Below are 14,658 nucleotides of genomic sequence, written 5' to 3' on the forward strand. Positions count from 1 at the left end.
ATTCATTGGCTCCACCATCACATTGCAAACCTTTGCCCAATCTCTGCTGGGCTGCTGCCTGACAGGAGGAATTACACCCTGCACCAAAAAGAGAGAGAAAAAGTGCAGTGCTGCAGTGGTGTGTTCACTGGAGGAAACCGGAGGAGGAGAGAATGTCTGAAAAAACAGGGTTTGCAAAATCTTAATCTAACACTGCTGAATTAGATGGTCGACATGGTCCACTAAACAACGCAACATACTGTGTCTAAATACTGTAGGTGGGAGGTAAATATTATATTAAGAGTGTCGCTAGAGTTTAGCTTATTACCCAAGTACAACTTTTTGTTTTCTTTTTCTGAATGACTCATTACTTTGGTCTCTTGCGTAACTTCGATCCTCAACAAGAATAAAGATGCTGCACCGTAAAGTGAGCAATGATTCAGTGTTTTCCACTAAGAACCTGACCACAACACATAATTCAAGGTTTAAAGGGTTAGTGAACAGCTCACTGGTCATCGGGACATTTCCTACCTCTCTATTTAACACCAGAGTCTGACATTCCTGCACTGAACAGAAATGAAGAACAGAGAGATTTGGAGAGAGAGGGCGAGAGGACTGAAGTATGAACTCACCCTCCCTTAGCTCCTCCCACCTCCTCCTCCTCTCTCCTCTGAGAGTCATAAACTTCTCTCCTGGTTCGCCTCAGACACACAAAAAGAACTTCAGGAATCAAACTGAAATCCTCCCACAATCTTCACACTGAGGGAACAAAGGACAAAAGGTTTCTCTGTCGCTTCAGTGGGAAAACTCCCGTGGAGCTGTGACGCCCTCTAGAGGAGCAACACACACGTTTCCTACTGCATCCTCCTTGCATGTGAAGGCTCCCTGCAAGCTAAGCTGTGTTGAAACATCAGTTGCAACATGCATTTGTTAAACATTTGGTCTGTGTACAACATTTGGTCTGTTGAAAGTGAAGTTCACTGCGTGTTTTTCTGCAAACGGCACCATAATTCAGTAGAGAGATAAACACAACACACAAATCTAATGATTTCTTAATTACACCAATAAATCGGTCACACAGGCACGAGCTGAAGTGGAAGTGCTGTATACAAACGTTTTGTAGGTTTCTTAAAACAATGGTCAGGTGCTCATAAGGACGTTGGAACAGGTTTGCTAAGTGTAATTCTTCCTCCTGTTCATACTGGCCATCAGGGGAATGACATTTCAAGGGGGTCATAGGGGGCAATTTGAGGTAAAACATCCCAAATTCTGCTCACTGGAGTTCTACCTGCTCTGACTTTTTCCTTCCCCGTGCACATGGAAGTAGATGAAGTTGTGCCAGAAACCCGAACTTCTTCACTTGTTTTAAAACAGACTTGAAAAGTTGCGAACTTATCCTTTAACAATCAATTTTCCCTTTTAAAATATCAAAGTTAACCCTAATGTATTTCAGCTGGTATCACTACAGCAGTCTATTTGAGATGCTTGAATGTGCTTGAATGTGTGTGTCGTCTTTCAGCCGATAGACAGTCAAAGGTGGCGATAAGTCTCCATGGGGCCACTATTATTGATGCTGGTGGGGTTTAATGTAAACACATACCCCTGCCTGTGTGTTTGTAATGTAAGCCTCTGTTTCCACGGCACTCATGTCTTTGGGGTTATTGTGTTTTGAGCCAATGTTATCAAAGACAACACAAAAACAAAGAGCGGCTCCGCAGGTCTCATTGCCTGAGGCCTCGAGTAGAAGCGCTTCACCTCCAGCAGGAGAGCTTTTAGTACAAAGAACTGTAGAGGACATGTGTTGACGTCTACTGAATGTCAACATATGACAAAGCAGTACTCACATCCGTGTTCACCTCATACACACCAGGTCTAATTATCTATTTAACATTCAGTCCAAGCAACTCTAGAACAGCTGCTGTTTAGAGTAAACAGATGCCATGCTGGAGGAAATAATAAATGTACGTGGGCAGGGTATGGCTGAGCTGTCGCCTAGTCTGCTGTCTGTTCACCTGAACTGGTATCTAAGTCACCTCATTACCGGCTGCCAGTGGAATCATGGAAAGGGACCAGACAGGAGGCTCCGTGGAGGACCGGCCACTACCGGAGGAATCTCCTGAACACAATGGGGTGAAATGCAGCCCCAACCTGCAGCAGATGCTGAAGGCAGCAGAGAGCAGGGGGACACCTCAGGGTCGGGATGGAGACGGGGCAGAGGTGTCCGAGGCGTCCGAGGTGTCCGAGGTGTCTGAGGCTGGGACAGCAGAGATGGTGACTGAAGCTCGGAAGACTGACATGGTGAGCTGCTGCACTTTGACTCATTTATCAGGCCTGTTCACACCGAAACATGATGATGTGTTGCATGCATATCTAAACGTACTCCGTCTGAGGCGTGATTCTGCATATCCTCAGGCTGTTAATGATTTTAGATGCAATGCGCAGGCCTCTGTGAATGTTTATCCAGCACTCACATGCATAAACATATTTCACACATTTTCTCTTTGAAAAAAAACCTTTAAAGGGGAAGCGAGCTGATTTAAACATCAATGCTGGGTTCTCATTTGAAGATTCTCTTTCTTTTAAGCCTTAAATTAAAACTGAGGCTGGTTTTTTGATTTCCAAAAATAAGTCTTGCTTTCCTTTTAAAGCAGAAAATCAGACTTGTTGCTGCTAATTCTATGTTTATATACTGTCTCGACCAGCACACTCTTGTAAAGTATATTTTTAAAGACAAAAATCTGGAGGTGACGCGTTATAAAGAAATGTAGCATCCCAGACTTTTGTCGCCTGTTCCTCATCCCCGCTAGCACGCACTCGAACCTCTGACTATTGGATTGTGGGTAATGTGTCGACTAGGTATTGTCAAGGAGGTGTAAGGAGGAGGTAATAATCCATCCTGCTGCCAGATAACCACTTTTATTAGACTCCCCCATCCTAGCTAGTTAGTCCACATCATTAAAACTGTACAACCCAGTTTTCCTGTCAGTAATTTGATTTTCCAAGAACAATGCAGGACTAAGCTGATGACATCATCAGGTTTTATTCCTCTCTGACTTTAGAAAGCTCTTCCAGAAGAGTCACAGTGACGCTGCAAAGCTGCCGAGAAAACAGTGACTCTACAAAGTCCAGCTCTTTTGTGCTGTACTCTGTGTACTTAAGCCAAAGCTGCCTTCTGTGTCCCTGAATGCAACTACATACAGTATGAGACTTGTGTTTGTTCACTTTGCCGCTTCCTCTCCCATCTCTATAGCTGCACTCTTCTTTCTCTCTCGCTAACAACCTGCCATGAATGTATGTTCATGTATGTACGTCACTCTGCTTTCTATTTAATGTATAGCCCGAGAGCAGAGTGCACTTAGCTGTATATTCATCTGTACGTTCATCTGTGTCCTCAGGTAACAAATATGTCAGAAGCTTCCTTCTTTCTTCACTTCACCTCTAGTCTGTTCTTCTAGATTTTCCCAGGGTTTCCCTCTGTACGCCTCACAAAGCCTCCGTTTATCTACACTCTGTCTTCTCTCCACCCATCACCTGGGCCCGGAGGGGGGAGGGGGGGGGGGGGTGAAGGGGGGAGGGGGGGTGGCATAAGGCGTCACTCTGTAATCAGTTCAACAGCATCGGCTTGCAGCTCTGCAGTGACTGAGGTCAGTGTGAGAAAAAATGAAGAAAATGTACAATCTAGTGAACATAACTAAAGCCAAGGACCAGGAGGCAGTGCAGTCCATCTGCATCAAGGTATCCCTGCTTTTGTTGTGGGACTCTCTTTATCGTGGAGGTATCTTTTAGAGGGCAGCGAGCCGGGTCTTCATGCTGAATAATTAGTAACCATTAAATTGTTTTAATTGTAGTACTTGAATAAACCGTAACCATGTTTTAACCACTACAACTGTGAATTTTCTTAGGTTTTATTGATTGAACATTTTGAAAAAGGTAGAAAATTTGGATTTTTTTTTTCAGATTACAAATGGTTTCACAAGAAGACAGTTTTTTACAAATTAAATCACACGGCCACCTATTGGCTTTATTGACTGTCACTGTCCTCTCACAGTAGCTGACTTGGATTCAGACATATTCTCTGAGCCATGGAGATGGTTTTGTGATCCTTAAGGTAACTTTCACATTGCCTGGAGTCACAAACAGAAGTCTTTTTATGTTAAAGATTAAACAGCTGCCTGAGTAAGTGCAAGCTGTATTCCAGAGCTTGTTCTGAGGGATCAAGGGAAGTAGAGTTATATTTTAACTCCATGTTAGTGAATATGATTGAATATACATTTGTCTTGAATTCAGAATGTTCTTATTCTGAAATTTGAATAACCATTTAGCAAAGTTGACCAATTTATATTTTAATTCTCTTAATCCTGATGGTAGTAATTGATGCTCTTCTTGCATTCAACTGTGATGAAGGTCATTAAGTACAAGTACAAGCTGAATATAGAAACTTTGAAATATGAAATACCTGAAATTATCAGATGACGGTTATAGATTGTGTGCGTCCCAAAAAAACTCCAAACACTCGATGCATATTTTTTGGAGGTGGGGTCAGTAGAGGGTGTGAGGTTTTTTGGGGGGGGGAGCTGGACTTGAAGTTCAGGCTCAGGCAGCAGAGACAGGGAAGCAGCCAGGGAAAGGACATGGCCAAGTGGGACCCCTGTGGCAGCAGCCCGGCCTTCAGACAGCCACACTGGATGGTGAGACTCCAGCAGATACAGGAGAAGACAAGGAGATCTGTGATAGGCTGAGAGGTGCTACTTAACAACGTCTGCTGTGAATTCTGCTGCTGATATTTATGTTTACTTTGTGTCTCTCTTCTTTTTTTCTTTTCTTTTTAACAGCAAATACAGAACACTGACCAGAAGCAAGAATTCAACAAACGTCCGGCCAACGCTGGTCGTCGCTCTCTGTCTCGTTCTATCTCACAGTCCTCTACAGACAGCTACAGCTCAGGTGAGGAAACATGAAAACACACATACACTCTTAAAGTTGGGAATTTGATTAGATTAGCTCAGGATGTTGTAGGAGCAGATTGATTGATGGATGAATGTCATGATATTATTGGTTGAAATTGTTTGGTACCAGCTGATGTAAGCATGCATCATATTTTGTTTTCCATGAAGAAAAACGATGTTGGATTTTTATATAAAAAAAATTACCGGCATATCCGAGCAACTCTGATCTAAAGGGGTTAAAAAGGCATTTTCATTTCAGCTCGACTTTAAGTCTGATCACATGTCTTTGATACATAAACTGAGCTGGTTCTGATCCCAGCAGCACGAGAACTACAGGCCCCAGGGATTAGCCTTGGTGCTTTCTCCTTCAGCTGAACCTTCATTAAAAGGGAAAAATCTTCTGAAGAATTAAGTCTTTTTAATTTGGTCCTAATCAGCTCTGTGAGTCTTTCTCAAACGTGTCAATCAAAATCAGAGTTTATACAGACTTCAAGACTCACCTGAGTCTGACACCAAACATTAAGGAACAATTCAGGCTGTAAAACCAAAGATAAATCATTAAATCATTCAAGCTCTCCGACAAATCACGTGTGTTAGTCTGTTTCCGATTGCTTTTGGACATAATAACATCATATCAGCTGATCTATATCAGAGCTGTATCGACTTACTCGGCCTTATTTCTGTGTTGCAGTGTGCAGTGAAAGCTCAGAGGATGAGTTCTCTCCCAGAGACAAGACCCAGAAGACCTCCAAGGGCCTTTCTGACTTCTGCATCAAAAACATCAAGCAGGCAGAATTTGGACGCAGAGAAATAATCATCGCACAACAAGGTAAAGACAAAGAGTCACCAAACTGCAAAAATAACAGCAAAAATAAATATGATTTATGTACCACCCATTCAAGAAGTAATACACGACAAACACAACAAGAAGAGAACAATGGGTCAGAATAACAATCAAAAAAGAGAACTGAACTGAATCTCAGCTACGCCTCAGTAGAACAGCTACAGTGAAGGGTCTGCTCTGGTGTCTGCATGCATGTCTCTCATATTGAATGTGACCCGTCTGTGATATTTAGAAATGCCAGCACTGATGGTCCTGAGGAAAAGAGCAGGTGGGGAGAAACCTCTGGCTGGAGCCAAAGTGGTGGGCTGCACACACATCACTGCACAGACAGCGGTCAGTTCAACACACACACACACACACACACACACACACACACACACACACTCAATAATAAGCTTTGCTCCGTTATTTTTCTCCTAACTGCATTAGAAATAATGAATTATTGAAAAAACGACTGAGAGAAGGTTAACCCGTTTTCGTTCGTGGTCTCTTGCAGGTGTTGATTGAGACTCTGTCTGTGTTGGGGGCTCAGTGTCGCTGGGCGGCCTGTAACATTTTCTCCACTCAGAACGCCGTGGCTGCTGCTTTGGCTGAAGGAGGTACGACCGTCGGTTCAACCTCTCCGATTTTCTCTTAATTCACTGATTTCTCATCACCTGCTCTTCATCTCAGGCACGCCGGTGTTTGCATGGAGAGGAGAATCAGAGGACGACTTCTGGTGGTGTATTGAGCGATGTGTCAGCAGTAAGACCTGGAAGCCTAACATGGTACTGTGATCAAACCAAAGGACAGTAAAGAAAGGATGGTACTCATAATTGATTACAAGATTGACTGGCCAAAGTGAAGAGTGAAATTAAGTCTGCTGGCATCTGACCAGTGGTGCTCGACAATTCAATAAAAATGTTCTCAAAGAAACTGGAGAGTACAAAAAAACTATTACTCTTATTACTTCATATGTATTTTGTCTAATTATGACAAAAATGCAATTATACTTTTCTCAATTTTGGACCATTTTTTGTGAGTAATTTATTATTATTATTATAGACAGTCATATAACACAAAAACTGTTATATCTGTCTATCTCTAGAGATTAGTCACATTTGTATGTGACATCCAGAAAAAATAACATTTAAATTGAGCATGGTTCCTTCCTGAATAGAATATAAAATAAACATACTGTTCATTTTCAGATATTATGTGGATTTACATTGCTTTGAGCACCATAAACCAAATGTAATTTAACACGCTGAGCGGAACTACAGGCTTTTTCTCCAGAAGGCAGCACACTGGATGGATTTGCATGAGTTATTTAAACTAAATGTACTTTGTGTTTGAGGGAACTATGCCTTTAATGACTCTGTTAAACTACCACACTTAAAAAGGTTGCATTGATGGAGAGTTTTGCTTGTTTCTTCTCACAGATTCTGGATGATGGAGGTGACCTGACCCACTGGATCCACAAGAAGCACCTGAGCCTGTTCAAGAACATCAAAGGCATCGTGGAGGAAAGCGTTACGGGCATCTTTCGGTTAGTTTCACACAGAACTTGAACGACGTTGACAAACGTCCTTCGCCACCTCACACACATCTCATCACCTGTGTGTCAGGTTGTACCAGCTGTCAAAGACAGGCCGGCTGTGTGTCCCGGCCATCAACGTTAATGACTCGGTCACCAAGCAGAAATTTGACAACCTTTACTGCTGCAAGGAGTCCGTGCTTGATGGGTAATGAATCTTATTGTGCAAAACAATAAGTCTTATTGTTACAGTATGGAGCAACAGCCTGACTATTGAACTCTTCCTTCAGGTTGAAGAGAACCACGGACGTCATGTTTGGAGGAAAACAGGTGGTGGTGTGCGGATATGGAGAGGTGGGTAAAACAAAAAGAAGACGAAGAATGTCAGCAGATCTGCTGTGATATATATTTAAATATACTTTCCTATGTTCTTGCAGGTCGGCAAAGGTTGCTGTTCTGCCCTGAAAGCATTGGGTGCCATCGTATACGTCACAGAAGTGGATCCCATTTGTGCCCTTCAGGCCTGGTATGAATGGAGGCTCCTATCAGCACAGATGAAAAACATCATGAAATATCTGCTTAAACGTGTGATCCCCTTCCCTCTCCTCACCCTAGCATGGATGGCTTCAGAGTGATTAAACTGGGCGAAGTGGTTAGACAGGTGGACGTGGTCGTCACCTGCACAGGTAACTGCTGTCCTCTGGATATCGATGGATATCAGTACGGTTCTAGTTGGCTTCATCTCCGTTTCTCTGCAGGCAATAGAAATGTGGTGGGAAGGGAACATCTGGACAGAATGAAGAACGGCTGCATCGTCTGCAACATGGGACACTCCAGCACTGAGATAGATTTGGTATGAGCTGTGTGTGTGTTTATGCATGTTTCTATGTGTGTGTGTGTGTGTGTGTTTATGCATGTTTCTATGTGTGTGTGTGTGTGTGTGTTTATGCATGTTTCTATGTGTGTGTGTGTGTGTGTGTGTGTGTGTGTTTATGCATGTTTCTGTGTGTGTGTGTGTGTGTGTGTGTGTGTGTGTGTGTGTGTGTGTGTGTGTGTGTGTGTGTGTGTGTGTGTGTTTATGCATGTTTCTATGTGTGTGTGTGTGTGTGTGTGTGTGTGTGTGTTTATGCATGTTTCTATGTGTGTGTGTGTGTGTGTGTGTTTATGCATGTTTGTGTGTGTGTGTGTGTGTGTGTGTGTGTGTGTGTGTGTGTGTGTGTGTGTGTGTGTGTGTGTGTGTGTGTGTGCAAACCTGTAAACATGACTCTTTCTTCTCAGGGGAGTCTGCGGTCTGCAGAGCTGAGGTGGGAGCATGTGAGGCCTCAGGTGGACCATATTATCTGGCCTGATGGCAAGAGAATCATCCTGCTGGCTGAGGTAATGACCCTGTTATTATTGTTTTTTTTATTACTATCAGTATCATCATATAACAACAGCTCTGAGGGGTAATGTACAGAAACCTATTTAAGTAACCTTTTAAAGTAGAGCCCCACAGAGTGCTCTGAACCCCCTAAATGGACTGACTTCCTACACATTATCCTGTTTATTACACATCAACTTACAAAACACATCAATCTCTTGACCTTAAAAAGTTGTTTTTACAAAAACAAGAAAAGACATACCATTAGGCATTGTGACCATCTTAGTTTATTTGAATTACAGCTTGAAATGTTCTGATACCAATGTTTAACAAACTAGTTAACATTTAACAGACATCTAACAGACACATTAGAGCATAATCCCATTCCTGCACGTACATCATGCCATGTTGAAATGTCCAAGCTAAGGAAATTGTAAGAGATGGTTAAAGTGCAAAAGAAATCTAGTCTATAGTGTTAAATATAAAGGCGTTAGGTCAACCTGGGCTGGCTGAAGTTGCGTGACCCCAGACTGCCACAGCTCTGCAGCTGCGAGATCAAGTCAGCAAGTTAGCAAGTATGTCATAGTTCAAACTTTCTCTCAGGGTCGTTTGCTGAATCTGAGCTGCTCCACTGTGCCCTCGTTTGTCCTCTCCGTCACCGCCACAACTCAGGTACCATAATGTGTTTTATGTCATTAACTTCAGAGATTTATTCAACACAACGTTGTGTTGAGGATGGTCACCATAGTTGTGTTAACTGCCTCTGTTCTAATGGCAGGCTCTGGCTCTCATAGAGCTGTACAGCGCTCCGGAAGGACGATACAAAAAGGACGTCTACCTGCTGCCAAAGAAGATGGGCAAGTCCTCAGCCTGAGTGTCTGAAGACTGTTATTAGCTTTCGTGTTTTTCCACATACATTTTTATTGAATAAACCCTTTATTCTTATCATTTCAGATGAATATGTGGCCAGTCTTCACATGCCGACGTTTGACGCTCACCTCACGGAGCTGACTGACGAACAGGCCAAGTACCTGGGCGTCAACAAACATGGACCCTTCAAACCCAACTACTACAGGTGAGGACGGGACGTTTTCTTACACAAAGTCAACACACAGATATGACAGAGAGAATCTTTTTTTTTTTTAACAGATATTAACCGTCTGGACACTTTTCAACCCTGCTGACAGAGCACTGACGCCCTCTACGCTATCTCTTACTCACTACTGTGGTGAGACGGTGGACTGATTTTTCTGTAGTTTCATGTCTCTTGCGCTATAATCCTGATTTATATCCAACATGTCCACATTTACCTAAACTCCATGTAATTTTTAAATGAAGCCTGTGACAACGTATTGCTCTTTGACCAATAAATCCCAGATAGTGACGGTGCTGTTTGCTTTCTGATGCTTTAATGATGCTCTAAAATATAATTGCAATTAAGCATGCATAAGATATTACAATAAAAAGAACAGATTTTCTCTTTCTGGAAGCTTTCCCCTGTGTCTCTTTCTCACAAAAAATAGGGAGGCGTCTTACATTTGTACCAACATGAACAGTTTTTTACCTGGTTTCATATCTGTGCTCATAACCACACAACCCTTTACAGGTGTATCCCTACAGACTCCTATTAAAGTCTAAATTAGCCTCAACAAACAATGATGAATGGTAAAACTGGCAAGCTGGACCTGCTGGATGGATGCAGCTACTGCAGTGTCTCTATTTGCACACTAGGGGGCGTAAGAGCACTACTGCCTTTGAGTGACACAGGCAACAAGCATGTTTGCTTATAGCAATATAGATTTGTATTTTAAGGCCTCGCTGTTTATCCTGTTAAAAATATTTTTCATTCACTTATTAACTTGTTAATGGATTAATTGAGTGTAAAATACTTGGATTGTCTTTGGGGGCAAAGTTTTATTTTCATACCAGATCCTCTGATACTTATTCGTGTGTGTTTTACTCACTGAATTTAATTAGCTGTCTGAATTAGTTTTGGTTCCTGCTAGACGCTACGTAATTAAATCTGTTCCGAATAAATCTAGCCGGTCATATGGGAATCATTATCTGTTTTCCTCGATTGTTGCATCCTGTCTGCCTCTGATCATGAAGTCCTATAAATACCCCCCCGTCTCTGGATTACTGTAATCCAGCGTCTCCCTGTGTCCGTGTGTGTGTACCAAGGCATGGCTGCAGATCCTTATTGAACCCTGGGTTTCTTTGGGTCAGTCTTTAGGACTGCAGGAGTCTGAAAACACTCCCTACTCCTCTTTCTGATAACTATATAACTATATTATTAATATGCCTCAAACATCTTCAACATCCCTCCCAGTTTACAGTCACCTAATGTTCTGCATAGAGTACATTTTCACTCACCACAATGTTGAGATTTGTGTAAACACCTTTAATATGACAGAGGCAAGCAGCACAGTTCAGACAACAGTGATTAAACAGCCATTAGTGTAAGAGATAAACGAGGAGATCCATTGACTTCCACACCCATCTAATCTAATGAAGCCACTCATTCTCCTTATTACAAGTATTCCACACACTGTGTGTGTGTGTGTGTGTGTGTGTGTGTGTGTGTGTGTGTGTGTGTGTCCCGGGTCAGAGCTGCTGATAATCCATTGGTTGGTAAAGCATCTGAGAATGACAGATGGTCTGTGCAGCCTTGTTGAACTTTGTGCTCAGTTTAAAGGCAGTTTTAGCAACCAGGTAATTGTGTGAGTGTGTGTGTGTGTGTGTGTGTGTGTGTGTGTGTGTGTGTGTGAGTGTGTGTGTGTGTGTGTGTCCTTGGGATTCTCCTTAAAGAGCTTTGATGCCGTTCCTGCATCACTACATGGTACTAATCACTTGTACCAGCTGTCAGCGTGTCAGCCTCCCTCCTTCCTCTGGCACCACTTAACCTCACGTCCTCTGCTGTCGGCCATAATGGACTCTCGTGGCGTTCGTATGAAACATGATGAATCTATATCATCCTCCTTTATCCTCCTCCCATTGGCCTCCACTTCTCTCGTTATTTTCATACTAAATTATACCCCTAGTTCCTCAAAATTTTCCAAATATTTTTTTCCACCCTTAAATTGCACACAGTATATTCTCATCATCATATGTAAGAAAGTGAAATATTCACATCCAAGACACAACTTACATCAACAGACAGATTTCATGCACATCTCACTGTAATTAGGAAAAAAAATAGCATCTTTAGAAACCTTGGTTTCTTTACTAAAATGTAAAATAGAGTTACAATGTGACTCTTTGAATGATCCGAATCGAGGTTAGAAAACTGTAGAATGTAAACTCCTCCTCGGGCGTTTAAAACCAATCAGATTCCCAGAAAAAAACCCCACCTACGGTAGCTACGTCCCTGTAAAGTACATATGCAGCCATAATGCTGCATCAGGAGTTTATCCTGATGCATTTTCCAAAGAGCCTGTGGGGTTTAATGGTTTGTAGTTCGGATGAACCTCTGCAGCGCCTCATCTCAGACCCGTCGTGACACAGCAGGATCAGGTTGCACCATAAACACCGACACTGATCATTTTCTACCACGGGCCTTCAGCTGTTGGCCTCAGAGCCCAACGCATGAACCTGATTGATTTATTGACCAGGGAGATAATAGTCAACCCACTGCTAAAGGGCCTGTGTATGGATTTAAGGCGTTATGGCCCGATAGTTGAAAGAGTCCTACCTTCAGTGTTTGAGGTTGAAGATTACACTTTGGTGTCACGATCAGCAAAGTGCGGCCCAGAGGGAACGTACATCTGAGGAGGCAGGACACAGATTATTTATAATCTCTGGGGTGGGAGGTGGGAGGGAGCGGGGTGTCTGTGGCTTGTTGTGTGCTTTTGCTTCACAAAAACGACGAACGTGGTGCGTCCTTGCTTGTGGAGGTTCGATGGTGTTCTGAGACTGCAAGAAGGCTCGGGGGAGGATCATCAATTTGAAACCCTCGCTGCTCCGCCTGCAGTCACTCACACACGGCCAATAGTAAAGCAAAGCACCTCAAAGTGCTTAACATTCACGCACACACACACACACACACACTCGTACACTCTGGCATTAGCACATGCCCTTCAGGATCTAATCTAAACATTCACACACTCTCACAGGCACACCCTTCGGGTTCATGGAGGACGCTTTCGACATGTGACCTGGAGGGATCGAACGACGGATCTAGTGGACTACCCACCCCCCCTAAAGAACCCCGCCATCACCCTACACCAACCACCCCATGAACTTTTGTAATTAAAATGGCAGCTGTGACCGGTGTGTAGCACATCCTCCTGAACATGAAATAATCCTCTTCCTGTGATGAATCCTGGGACGATGTACAGCAGGTTAAAGCTCTCAGTCAGTTGTTGGCAAGTCTAGAACCACCGGATCCTTCCAGCCCACCAGAGTGAGTTCTACCATTGCCAAACACTGTGGGAGAGTGCAGCCGCCAACGCCACCAGATCTGAGTGACGGGTAGGGCTCGGGTTACACAGGGTAGCGTCTCAGACATGGAGCCCAAACGTCCACGGTGACAGTGATATCTGAGAGGGACGGCCCAATCAATCAGATCCATAATTCATCTTTTCCTCTCCTCTCTCTATGAATCTCTCTCACAAAGATGCCGGTACATTAATGAGCAGCTGAGTGTCTGTCTTGTCTGTCTTGTCCTATATTGGCACCACACATGATTGCTCAAACAAAGAGGAACAAAGCAAAAATGTGCTAGTGCCAAAATGGGCCAAGAAGATGAGAAACGTCTCTTGGTTGGCCGGTTAAAGGCAGTCGGGGCCGCAGGCTGTGTGGTTCTGTCTCTACTCTGTTTATGGCCCTATGGTAATTCACTGATAGTTTGCTTTGACAGTGAATTCTACCAGTGCCATACACAGAACAGGGGAAGATATAATGTGTCGTACCACATGACATAGAGCCGTCTTAAAACCTGCCTGTAAAACTTCTTGTTGGGAGTCTTGCATCCTTCCCTCATCTCCGTTTTTGTCACTCACGCAAGATGGGGAGTAAATCCTGTCATGCCATCTGCTCCTGAGGCAGACAGGCCCGTAGCGTCGCTTCGTCACCCAGACTCTACAAGAAGATCTTCACAGAAATTAGCCCGCATTTACATCCTTCTGACATTCACCGTATGAGATTCCTCCCGATGCTGCCGGAGGAGAAGGTCTGCCGCTCAGATTGATTCTGGCTGTAGGGAATGATGCGCTAAGTGATTTTTGAGATGCTCCAAATGGGTCCCAAAGCAGGGCTCATCTTCCCGTTTCCGGGAGAGATCAATAGAATAAAAAGTGAGCGAGAGAGAGGGAGAGAGAGAGAGAGGGAGAAATAACAGAAATCTCCTGGAGTTGCTGTGCTTAGTTGATCCTCATATTTGTTACTCTTACTACTGATAGGCACCAATAACATTCTTACTCACCTACTTCCCATTTTAATCAATGAAGCCTCTTCATTTACAGAATGACATATTTAAATCTTTACATTATGACATGTGGAGAAGGCTGAAGGACCTTTACAGTAAAAGAAAAGAGCATAATATAATTTTTACCTACTTCTAAATCTACACATTATTTTAGCAGCATATAAGTGGCAGCCTGATTATTCTCACTTTAATCAGGAGATGCATTTACCAAAAGGTTATGCAGAGTCTCGCCACTAATTGATTATTTAGAAGTGTTGGTCTGATTCTTACCTTATAACGATGGTCCAAATCCTCAATGCATACAACATTTTAATCATGAAAACAAGGAGAGTCACCTTCTGTTGAGCCAAGTCTCCAAACGCACCCAGTAGAGTATCTTCACAACCTTTAATTACCAAGCCTTTTAATCGGATCAAAGGTGACAAAACGGGTTGTTGGTGATCGGTGGTCTTCAGCAGGACGACCCGGGCTGATGGAGGAGAGCTTTCTTTCTGTTCCTTCTTCAGTCCGACGGTCCACGGTTGCCTCTCCATGTCTCCGTCCCTCACACAGCTTGATTGGGTTGCATGGCAGGGGATTTTAGTAGAC

The 14,658-nt window shown here is 43.3% G+C and overlaps 2 protein-coding genes across 4 annotated transcripts in view; one reads left to right on the forward strand and one right to left on the reverse strand.

Annotated features, from left to right (window-relative positions):
• The window catches only part of LOC311018118 (ubiquitin-conjugating enzyme E2 H-like), a 60,518-nt gene that overhangs the window by 35,361 nt on the left and 10,499 nt on the right, over nucleotides 1-14,658 (reverse strand). The window lies entirely within an intron of this gene.
• LOC311019273 (S-adenosylhomocysteine hydrolase-like protein 1) lies at nucleotides 1,994-10,127 on the forward strand (the record flags this gene model as incomplete). 3 transcript variants are annotated; one of them, XM_084018574.1, is made up of 17 exons in its annotated part: nucleotides 1,995-2,277; nucleotides 4,812-4,923; nucleotides 5,617-5,754; nucleotides 6,002-6,102; nucleotides 6,266-6,368; nucleotides 6,442-6,536; nucleotides 7,191-7,297; nucleotides 7,377-7,493; nucleotides 7,576-7,639; nucleotides 7,723-7,811; nucleotides 7,901-7,971; nucleotides 8,044-8,138; nucleotides 8,564-8,662; nucleotides 9,249-9,317; nucleotides 9,424-9,502; nucleotides 9,600-9,720; nucleotides 9,795-10,127. In XM_084018574.1, the coding sequence occupies exons 1-17, from the start codon at nucleotides 2,038-2,040 to the stop codon at nucleotides 9,799-9,801; spliced, it is 1,707 nt and encodes a 568-aa protein (XP_083874700.1). In that variant the 5' UTR covers nucleotides 1,995-2,037. The 3 variants fall into 3 exon arrangements, with proteins under 3 accessions (XP_083874701.1, XP_083874700.1, XP_083874702.1); XM_084018576.1 differs by lacking the exon at nucleotides 1,995-2,277 and adding an exon at nucleotides 3,593-3,714; XM_084018575.1 differs by lacking the exon at nucleotides 9,795-10,127 and having other exon boundaries at nucleotides 1,994-2,277; nucleotides 9,600-9,724.

Source organism: Eutrigla gurnardus (genome assembly GCF_963514095.1).
Source record: "Eutrigla gurnardus genome assembly, chromosome: 9".
Lineage (NCBI taxonomy): Eukaryota > Metazoa > Chordata > Actinopteri > Perciformes > Triglidae > Eutrigla > Eutrigla gurnardus.